This window comes from Panicum virgatum, chromosome 6K (genome assembly GCF_016808335.1).
Source record: "Panicum virgatum strain AP13 chromosome 6K, P.virgatum_v5, whole genome shotgun sequence".
Taxonomy (NCBI): domain Eukaryota; kingdom Viridiplantae; phylum Streptophyta; class Magnoliopsida; order Poales; family Poaceae; genus Panicum; species Panicum virgatum.
Window position 1 is genome coordinate 16,256,172 of NC_053141.1, and position 11,619 is coordinate 16,267,790.

The window sequence follows — 11,619 nt, forward strand, 5'->3', positions numbered from 1 at the left end:
AGAGGTCTTCGACGAGTCTCGTCACCAGCGACAGTGCATTGGATCGCTGAGCATCGCCGGAGCTGTCCCATGCCGTGAACCGCACGCCGGGGACGGTGACGCCGCCTGGCCTGGCCTCTGTTGGGTCGGTGCGGCGAGACACGTACCGTCGTCGACGACGACAACACCGGGGGGCAAGCGACACCTCGCTCACACCAGCTGCCGCTCCACACGTCCTTCCGAACCAATGCAAACACGAGCTACCGGCCAAAGCTCGTGCCCGAGTGGCGAGGCGTGGCAGGTCAGGCTCGATCTCGGTACGATCGATCCGTGGTCACGGGTGGTCGAGCGAGCGAGCACGGACGGGCGCACGAGAAGCGAGCGACGGCGTTTCTCCGATCCCCGTGTGTGTGATGATGGCAGATCGAACCTCTCGATCGAGTCCCATCGTTTTCGACTGATACTGTACAGCAAGATCTGCCGAGCGAATGACAGATCCGCCAACATCCCTGTCCAAGCGCACTGCACCGCACAATGCTCGCTTGCTTGCGTGCGTCGAATGCGACCGTCAGATGGCGACCATGCATTGATGAATGAGTGTTTTAGAGCTAGTAGAGCACAATTTCAGACCACTTTCCTCGAGAAATTGCCTCATTTTAATTGAGCAGACAATGTGGCAGTCCTATTCGATCACAAACTTTTTTTTTATAAGTACTCCAATAGTGCGAGCAATTCGATTTGTCCGCTTAACCCCTTGGCAAAATTTCAACTCTTGTTTGACTCCACAAAAAGGTGAGAAATTCACACCCTTTTCAAATTTGTCTTCTATGTTTCGCCATGTATAAATTGGATTTCAACTTCAGAAATTGTTGGCATGATGTAAGACATTTTAGACAAATAATTAATTTTAGTCTTATTTTTGTACTTATATAGGCCGATGCAGCGGTAGAGCCTACCGTCTGTAACCAGAAGGTCCCGGGTTCGAGCCCTAGCCTCTACACATTTGTGTGGGTAAGGCTTGGGTCTTAAAGACAACCCTTCCCCAGACCCCGCACAGTGCGGGAAGCCTACGGCACTGGGTACGCCCTTTTTTTGTACTTATTCGTCATGCATTTTCCATATCTAGAGGGTTAAAATAGTATCAAACGCTCCTAATTTGATATGGCAAACAATTTGATATATTTTCTGTAACATTTAGAAAAACTAGGTTTAGTAAAGCCAAGCAAATTTAAATAGTTCAGAGTTAAAGAAGTTGATATTTTAAGATTGGGACTTATGTGACATTACAGGACAAATATATAGGCCGATGGTGTACTTCACTCTTAAAGAAGCATCTCAACCGAAGTTTGCCAGTTGTACATATCAAATATTGATAAGACCCTAAGTTCAAGGGGTAAGGTCTTGATTGGATCAAAGTGCTAATGGATAAAAATGCTAAACTTTAGCACTAGTTACTCCAAACAGGAGTGCTAATGGAGTGGTCTAAACTTTAGCCAAAACTTAAAAACTTTAGCATGTGCACGAGTGCTAATATGTGCTAAAGTAGCACTCAACTTTAGCTTCTCTAAACAGGGCCTAAGATTGTACAACAAAATCAAGTCTGCCCGCATGACAGATTGACAAGCAGGTAACCTAACTGTCGGATGTTTGCCTTCTTTCCTTGTCATCATTACACGAAAAGATTGAACAACAAGCAGGTGAAGTCCACGTCAACAAACAGTTGTGTTTATCCTTTGTAATTACATGGTTGGGCTCACCTGTCCAAGAATCTGTAAGAAAGATCTCCAACCGCACTTATGAGCTCACAATCAGAAATATAAGGTGCATCTATGCTGCACCTGTCAAGAGTTTAAATCCAGAGATACCGTGGAACCATACAGAGTTCAGACACTAGGAGGAAGTTCAATCTGCAAATTATGTTTGATATAACTACTAATCCCAGCTTGAAGCTACAAAGATGCACGACCCTGTAAGCATTACGAACTAATACCTACAACAGAAGGATCATTCGCCTGAATCAAGTTCCGGTTCATCATCATCCAACATGTCACTTGAAGCACACTCCTTTGACTGCATGCATGCCTTTGAGCACCTTCTCTACTCATCTCATTGTTGGTCGTTCTGGATCTAAAAACTTCACATTGCCGCCAACAGGGTGACATCAGTAACTTCTCAGCTTTCCTCCTTGAGAACCTGGGTTAAGTTGTTTTTCTGGAGTAGGGTAACAGAATGTTTGACAAGACCATGACCTTCTGGGAATCAATAGGAAATGGGCTTCTTCATAAACCAGAACTACAAAAAGCGAATCAAGATTGTATACATCGCTCTTCTCAGTGAGGTGCCCCCATGATATAGTTCATAGGGTCCAAGTACCCAAATGTTCCTTGAACAGCTGTATCCACGGGTCCACCCATGTTTGATCAATTTGGGTGCATGTACCTTGAAGATCCAAAGCCTTACAACTTCACAGTTACACTATCAACAAGAAGAATATTCAGTACCTTGATACAGACCTGAGACCACTGGCATTGATACGAATTGAGTGGAAGTATGCAGTTGGCCATGGCAGTTTCAACTGCAATCCTCACTCCATATTTCCAAGATACGATATGGAGCTAAATATGAAGATGGCTGAAAAGGCTACCATTGGCACTAAATCATAAACAAGTAGTGGAACTCCTGTCTCAAGGAAACATCCAAGAATTTTTAATGTGTAGCAGCTTTATTTGTACAAATGCCATACATCTGGAAGGATGAATTTGATATCTAATAATAGCTACAGGGGGATAAAATTGTTATTTAATTTAGCGACATAACAGGATTATAAGGCAACGCTAGTATTACTTGTTGGGATTCAAAACATGTACCTTGGCATCCTTGGGCAAGGCATGGGTAGCCTTGGTAAGCACTCCAGCACCAGCAAATGTATCCGCCAGTGTAGTTGGGGAAGGATACCAATGGTGCTGCATAGGCTGTGCTGGCTGTGGTAGGCAGTGTTGCCCAGATCCTTGGGGCATGTAGTAGGGTTCACAGCACTCAAGGTAGCTGAGGCTGAACCTGACAGGTAGCACCTGGGGCTGAACACCGGCGCCGCCACCATAGCTGTGGCCTGCGGCAAGGGGCAGTGGTGGCTGTGTATACTCACTGAAGCGTCCACAGCTGATCACCGGAGACACGCTCAACATATGTTGGTAGAGAATTGACAGGCAAAACCCATGTGTAAAAGGAAGACCATTCATTGATTCTGCTGTTACTCCTTTACACCATTGTAAAAAACTTGACCTGCGGGGGGTAAGACCGCCCCCACGGCATTTTTTGAGAGGTAGAATGACCTTCTCACAGCAGGCCAAGAAAATCCCCGAACCCCTGCCCCACCCGTACACGGGGGCCCGTCGCCTTGTGAGTTAGGCCGGGCTCCACAGTGCTTTGGACATGAGGCAGGCGAGGGGATTTTTTTAACCTCAACCTGAAATTCGCTCCCACGAGGAGTCGAACCCAGGACCTGAGGAGTGCCGCTGGGTTCCCCTAACCAAGTCAGCTAGAGGTCCTTTGGCTCCTTTACACCATTGTAAAATCCAAACCATTGGCCACTACTTGTTACTACCCTTTGGATCTTTCAACTTAGGTGGTTAATACCTGGGTGGTGTTTCCCTGCTTCTGTGCATGCCATCTTCCCTCCTGCAGCTCCAATGGAGAAATCACAGCCTCGCCACATGCCGAGCCATCAGCCACTATCTGCCCCATTCATTCCTCTAAGCACAGCTAAACCCACATGGAATCTGACCAAAAGCAACGGCATTGCATCAGCAGCCATGACATTAAACTGAAGACGACTTGACCAGCAGGCCTTGCTGTCAGCATGCATGGTTGTGATGATCCCTGACACAACACAGTAATACGCCGCTGCGGCAGTTGCCAGCCAGATTCAGATCAAAGACATTGATTGAGGATCTTGACTTGGCTGCGGGCATGCAACTCTGCCCACATCCTTGAAACCATAATTCTGACGCCCGCATGACATTAATGGGCTCTCTGACCAGACATGGTAGTCGCAATCCAAAAATGAGACTGGTTCTTATATGCTCCAACTGTGAAGAGTTGCGCAAAATCTGAAGCTAGAATTTCCGCAGAACCACATGCATATCCAGAGGGCACTTATTATTGGCAAAGGCTGCATCCTTCACTTCCACCTCTTTAGTGTAATGATGAAAAGACATGCATATCCAGAGGGCACTTATTATCGGCAAAAGGATGCATCCTTCACTTCCATCTCATTATTGTAATGATGAAAAGTTTATCTGCAGAAATAAAGTTGAAACTGAAAAGTGATCACATGAGAGGAATGATATCAGTTAACTAGACATGGTAACAAGTAACAACTTAACAAAAGGTATAATGGTGCTGTAAAGATGGTTAACTTAAATCTGCTAAAGGAACAAAAGGAGCAAGAGGCTTTCGAAGCAGGAAGGTGGTAGAAATTACTTTATGCAGTTGCAGCTGGACATTTAGCAGTAATAGATATAAGCATATAGAAAAGAATCAGTCATCAGAGACAGATGCAACTGGATCACCTTGCCAGAAACTTATATCCAATAAGCACATACAAGATAAGGGACCACACCAGCAATGATACAGCTACATCATCACCTCCTCTGCTGTCTTTCTGAAAAGTTTTACATTGCTATTCAGCAATTCATGAACAGCTGAAACAATCTGACTAAGACAATTTTATACAAGTTACTCTTTTTATTGGAGATAAATGAACCCATACTTAATCATTGACAAAGGAGAGATCAAATGTTAAGATAAGTGTAAGGCCTGAATGACAGTGATGATCGTACCACATTAGCATAATGCATCACAACATTGGACCACATAAAAAGCTGAAACATAAACAGAAGTGTTCAAACCAAGGTGGCATGCTTGGCCAATAGATTGCATTATTTGCACAAGTCCAAAAGAAGGTTGCATTTTAGCACGCTTTGAGTTTCCATAATCGTACAGAAACTATGGTTGAGCATGCTTCGAGCTTCCATAATCTTGGAGAAACTATGGTTTCTTTAGCTGATAACCTCATAATCCCTAACAATGAACTTGGTGGAAAACATTAATAGAAACTAGTTAAGAATGTTAAGAAAAAATCCATAGTACCCATCTAAAAGTTTTGATGAAAGAAAAACATGAAAAACTACAGCAGCAGCCAGTAGAGTCGTGACTCCTGAAAACCACACTTAGTGACACAGCAGCAGCAACAACAACAACAACATAGCATTTTTTCCCAAGCAAGTTGGGGTAGGCTAGAGATGAAACCCGAAAGAAATAAGTTCAAGGTTCAGGCACATTGATAGCTAGTCTCCAAGCGCTCCTATCCAAAGCTATCTCTTTAGAGATATTCCAAAATAATCTAATTACCGAATAAAAAATGATATATAGCCATCAAGTTAACACAACTAAGATATATAAAAAGCCTACTAGGTCATTATTCCTTTTAATTTATACCCAGAATGAATTATCAGTTTCATGGTTTCCCAAAGCCTAAAGTAAAGTGGATAACAACAATAAAGTAAAGAGCGTTTTGCAAAGATTACATGTCAGATCTCTTCTAATTTCATTAAGGACTAAGGACCGCAATTCGAACTTGTATCAGTCCACATTGTTTGGTCTGTCCACTAAAAAAGAAATTGTACAAGAATCAACCAGACAACCACTGCTCTCGAAAAAAATAATGTTGGAATACCTAATAGCAAAAGTATTAGTTCAACTATACCCACATTACAGACCATGTCAAAGAAGCTGCAGCACGTCTCAAATTATTGGCAAAAAATGTGATGTTACCAAAAATACATCTATCACTTGTACCGCTTCCATTAGCCATACTCAAATTCACAGCTATTTACTATTTTTTATATTAAACATAAACTCACCATATGTAAGTTATAAACTTTTGAATGCCCTACCATCAAGAAATTTTAAAGCAGTGAGATTTAATTTAAACATCTGTTTTGGTTAATTGATAATACAATACTTCACTCCAAATTTGCTAACTCATGACCTTCACATGGTGATACATTTAAATATCTTTATTGGATAATATATAATATTCTGGTTCTTTATATAAACATGTCTCATTAATAAGACAATTTTCAGTTAAGAACGTAAAATAGTAAACAAATAATATGTGAATCAATGTCGCACAATTGAATATAAAGCAATACTCAAGAAATAGAGGATTGCAATGTTTTAAATTTCAAAACATAACTAGCTGTTTGCATATCCAAAGGAGTTGAACAACAAGAAAGGAACAAGGAGATCTGTGAGCTATTTGTTCAAAAATAAAGGTGGGGCAAGGAATGCAGAGACAAAATTATCCTTAATCAGTTTGCATCCTAGCTGTAAATAAAGTTGTAATGCAAAATCTAAGTGTACCCAAAAGATTACCGACATAAAAGTAACTCACACATCTACAAGGACATAAGAAATAAACATTGTCAGACCTAGTCATACCCACCACAGAAACATATAAGATCGCTTCAAAGAAAGAAAAAAAATGACATGTTCTATAAGTTTACAGGCACAAGGCGAAATCTATGTCATGAGAACGTCATATCAATGCTACATGCTGGAAACAAGCAGATGGAACAAATTTCAATTTTCAGCTAATACACATGGGCTAAAAAGTCAAGACAAACATGTGTACAGAATATTCCTCTTAATAAAGATACGCAGCTCTCCTGCTTGTTCAAGAGAGAAAAAAAGCATGAGCACAGAATAGGGGCGTATTTTTCTCAAAACATATAGCCATGTTTCCATGGCTTTCGTATGGGGATCTTCAAGTAGTGCAAACAAATAAATTTTCAGGACGTTGCTGTGGATTAAGAAAACTAGAAAAGTCAAGTAGAATTAGATAAGAACACACATTTCCAATATGTAAAATGTGTAAAACAGTGATTTAGAACAAATGATAAATATATTACTTTGTTTGGAATGACTTTTTAGAAACAAAACAAGAAAACAAATCATTCTTTATAATCGTAAGACACTCTTTTCCCAAGATCAACATTTGACAACTAAATGTAGCATAATTTGACCACAATACCATCGCATTAGTAACCTTGAATGGAAAGATGCCGCAAGTTGGAATACTTAGGAAATGAAGGGAACAAGCAACAATTCATGGCAATGTTTTTAAAAATCCTAATAACAAGACATACAAAGATAAAATATACTAATTCATGCCAGTTTTATGTAGCCAATCTTTACATGTTCATGAAGATAGAGAAGAGAGCTTAAATTATTCGAACACACAATTGGAGACACCACTTGTTTTTAAACAATTGTACTAACTGAACTCCTATTGTCCACACTCCACATTAAGCTCATGATAGTCTCTTTTGCTGCAACACACATGTAGTGTAACAATCTATTCGTAGAGCCAATAATCATATAAACGTGCTGGCACAAACAAAGCCCGACAATAAGCCAACTTCAGTTACTGCAGAGTGCAGATAGCAAACTATTACATTAATCAGTATTGATACAAGCAACATCGAGACTGCAATAATGACTACTAGAACAGGACACAGGATCTCAGTTAAACTTGCATATCAATGAATCAAATGAAGCAATATAATTAGTATAGGCAATTATTAGATATAGTTGTCATTAGGAGTTCAGAAAATAACATAAACACTAGTTTCTCAGCATTAAATAAGTGGCAGCTGCAGTGACAAAGATGAATACACTACCCTTTTCATTCAGTAATGATCAGATGGGGACCCAATTGTAAGACAAAACATGACCGAGCTGAACACCATTATCATAATCACAACTAGATAGTAACTTAGGTATTTGCAGAAGTGGCATACATACACGAACGTATGTGATAAGGGTATCAAGTATCAAATATATAGCTGTATTAATCATTGCCCTTCCTGTTAGGTTACAGCTCTAGAGAATTCTTTCTTCAAGAGAAAGTTCTACAGTGGATATTATATGTGACAAAATAGTGAAACTTGAATCTAATTTGCTAACCATGTATTCCAATAGTGCCATCAGCCTAACTTTAACTTGATCTACGGGGATAAGAAACATTAAAAATAAAGAATACACACTTCAGACTTTTCTTTCATAAAAATCAATTAGTTGTTTTGACTGAGTGACTAGATTTCTTCTCATCAAAGCTAAATCCAATGACGTGCTCTTTTAACAAGAAGCAGTAACATCTTTAAGTAATGTGTGCCAGACAAAGAGAAACAATAGAACAATAATTCAAAATTGCAGCACAACATTTCTTCATATGAATATTAAGTAGCTTTCATGAGTAATCAGTAATCACAGATGATGTATCAAGAACAAAAGATCATAACATGATGGAATTTCAGCCCTCACAAAAACAAACACACTTTGCTACATACAATAGGATTTTCACACCCTGCTGTAGAAACAAACAAATGTAAAGAAACAGGTAAAGAAGCACCTACAATATAAGAAGGTACCTATCAGACGCACAGGTAACTCCCACTGGAAAAGGTATGTCCAACTTCATTAAATTGGGCAATGCCATCAGTGGCTGGACGTAGTTTGATGCCAGACAATGTAAATGGCCCTTGGTAAGCAAACTTCACCATCCCTATGACCTCTAGCTCACCATCCTTGGAATCTTGATCAACAGGCATTCGTGCCCTGAGCCTTCCAGCTGGACCCTTCAGGGGAATGTCTGAAATATGCCATCTTAGCTCCCTCTCCGCCCGGTTCAGCACAGCCTTGGGTGAAACATTGAGCAGAGTGGGGTCCACAGGAAGCTTAACAATGAAGGTTACATTGTTCAGCGGCTGCGGCAGCATTGGGTTGGATGCATACTGTATCATCACTGAGAGCAATGTCCCACTATGGCGCTTCACAAGGCGCATTCTCAAAGGTAGAGGCGAGTGCTTCGGCAGGAAGCTGTACTTCATAAGGGGAATGGGCTCCTCCTTCGACACAGTTCTGACATGGAATAACCCATTCTGGAGGTTACTCAATACATTACTCTGCAATGCGGCCCTTTTCATTCCTGATGTGCCCTCAAGACGGAATGAGAATTCTGTCTCCTTCCCCGCTGCCTTGTTCAATGGCAAGGTTCGGAGGAAGATTGTACCCTTCAAACCAACCCGCACAAGAATTGACTCCTTGAATTCTGCATTGATCTCCTCTGCAATGAACAACTCAGGAGCAGTCATTTCTGTGCGCTTGGTCACCAACAGGTTCTCCAGTGGAGTACCAGAAGCTGCATTCTGTTGCTGCCCACTGGTTGCTAGCAGCTCAAGACCAGTGATGGCCCTGTCCTTATGATCCTTCTTCGTCGTGGTAACAAACTCAGAAGCATCCAGGCCACCACCAAATGGTGCATTGAACCCTTCAAACGCCTCAGCAAGTGAAGCTTCCTCGTTGCCAAACTCAATTCCACCATAGTCACCTTCAAACCCTTCAACTCCGATAAATGTCGGCTTAGTTGCCTCAGCTGGCGGCAAAGTTGTGACCTCCAACCCAGCAAGTGCAGCAGCAGGATCAGCAACCACAAGGGCTGTCTCCTTGTTCTTCTTGAACCCACCAACCAAAGCCTCTTCAGGCTTGTTGTTAATGAGGTCGCTGGCCGCAAAGGGATCCTTGTCCACAGGAGCTGCCTCCTCAGGTGGCGGCTCATCCCCAGTAGCAACTGTGGTCGCAGGAGCAATGTTAGACGAGAACTCGTCACCAGCAGCAAGCGTCTCCTGGGGAAGCTCGAACGAGGCGCCGGAGAAGCCCTCCCTCGCGGCGTGGCGATCCTGCGCGAGGTGCTCCACTGTGGACCAGGAATCTGCGCCGCGGGCGCGTGCCTCGGCGTCGGGCGAGGAGTTGACCATGCGCGCGAGGTTGTCGCCATGGATGGTGGCGAGGATCTGGGAGAGGCGGACGGAGCCGACGCCGTGGAGGACGAGGTCGAGCGCGAGGTAAACCTCGGGGTACTTGCGGTGCACCTTCTCCGGGGTGACGTCGACGCCGCGGCAGGCGGCGACGACGACGGAGACGGCCTGGTTGACGGCGTCGGCGACGGCGAAGGCGTGGACGGCGGGGGCGGCGTGGTCGGAGCCCGCGGTGGTGACGCCGAGCACGTAGATGTAGTTGACGAGTCGGTACACGACGCGGTACTGCGACTCGACGCCGACGACGAGCTGGCCCGATCCGGCGGCAAGCGGGTCGTCGCCGATGGCATCGAGCGAGGCGGAGGAGGCGGAGGCGGCGGCGGGCTGCTGCTTGCCGCGGGCGAGGTGGAGGCGCGCGAGGCGGAAGGCGGAGACGGCGGCGAGGGCGCGGGAGACGGGGAACCAGGACCGGGTCTGGAGGAGGATGTCCGGGCCGTTCACCGGCTGCAGGGAGATCGCGAGGCACGCCATGGCGGCGCGGACGCCGGCGGCGGATCTGGGGCCGAGGGCAGCGGAGCGGATCTGGGAGGGAGTGGGGAGCGGCTGTGCGGGGAGTAGGAAGGGGAAGGAGATGGGTGCACGGGGCTAATGGTGGACTCGGTGTAGGGATGGAAGCCAGGGCTGCTAATGGGTTGGGTTGAAATAGGTTTTATGGGGTGGGTTTTGAAATGAAGTGTGTTTGGATAGGTTAAAATGAGTTGTATTAGTTAATGGAGTGGGGCGGGGCGGGTTTTATATAAATTCGGGTTGGAACGGGTTGGGGTGGATTGAAATAGATACTTTTTACAAAATAGTGTAACTATATATAAATGTGGGTCTCACATGAGAGCTGGACTATAAAATTAAAACCACGTGTTTATATTAGAAAATTTTATCGAAATTGACTGAAATTTATTGGAGATGATTTAGTATGACTGGCAGCTACTCTATACAAAGCAGTGTGATCAAAACTACATGTGGACCCACATCAAGAGCCGGACTAGAAATAAAACATTGCGTTCACACTAGAAAATTTTATCGAAATTGACTAAAATTGTTGGAGATGACTCAGTATGACTGGCAGCTACTTTGTGCAAAGAAGTGTGGCTAGAACTACCTATGAGCCCCACATGAAGAGTCGGACCCTAGAATTAAAACCTCGCGTTCACACTATAAAATTTTATCGAAATTGACTGAAATTTATTGGAGATGACTCAGTACAACTGGCAGCTACTTTATGCAAAGCAGTGTGGCTAAAACTACCTGTGGGCCCCACATGAAGAGCCGGACCCTAGAATTAAAACCTCGTGTTCACACTATAAAATTTTATCAAAATTGACTGAAATTTATTGGAGATGACTAAGTACGACTGACAGCTACTCTGTGCAAAGCAGCATGGCTAGAACTACATGTGGGCTCCACATCAAGAGTCGGACCCTGAAATTAAAACCTCGCGTTCACACTATAAAATTTTTATCGAAATTGACTGAAATTTATTGGAGATGAGTCAATATGACTGGTAGATACTCTGTGCAAAGTAGTGTGGCTAGACATATATGTGGCCCACACATCAAGTGTAGAACCACTAAATTCATCTACATAGTAGAACCCATGGGTTTTTATGGGTTACCGCTTGTAATGGGGCGGGTTGGTTAGAGTTGAGAAATTAACTAATCGGGTTGGGTGGGGTTGGATAACTAAATATGTTAATTTTGGGTGG

The 11,619-nt window shown here is 43.5% G+C and overlaps 1 protein-coding gene across 2 annotated transcripts; it reads right to left on the reverse strand.

Moving 5' to 3' along the window:
- Window positions 1–1,677: 1,677 nt before the first annotated feature.
- Window positions 1,678–10,492, reverse strand: LOC120711896. 2 transcript variants are annotated; one of them, XM_039997574.1, is made up of 4 exons: window positions 8,475–10,492; window positions 4,551–4,642; window positions 4,017–4,297; window positions 1,678–3,024 (listed from the first exon to the last, which is right to left on the reverse strand). In XM_039997574.1, the coding sequence occupies exon 1, from the start codon at window positions 10,389–10,391 to the stop codon at window positions 8,478–8,480; it is 1,914 nt and encodes a 637-aa protein (XP_039853508.1). In that variant the 5' UTR covers window positions 10,392–10,492; the 3' UTR covers window positions 1,678–3,024; window positions 4,017–4,297; window positions 4,551–4,642; window positions 8,475–8,477. The 2 variants fall into 2 exon arrangements, with proteins under 2 accessions (XP_039853508.1, XP_039853507.1); XM_039997573.1 differs by having other exon boundaries at window positions 1,678–4,277.
- Between the last annotated feature and the right edge of the window lie 1,127 nt (window positions 10,493–11,619).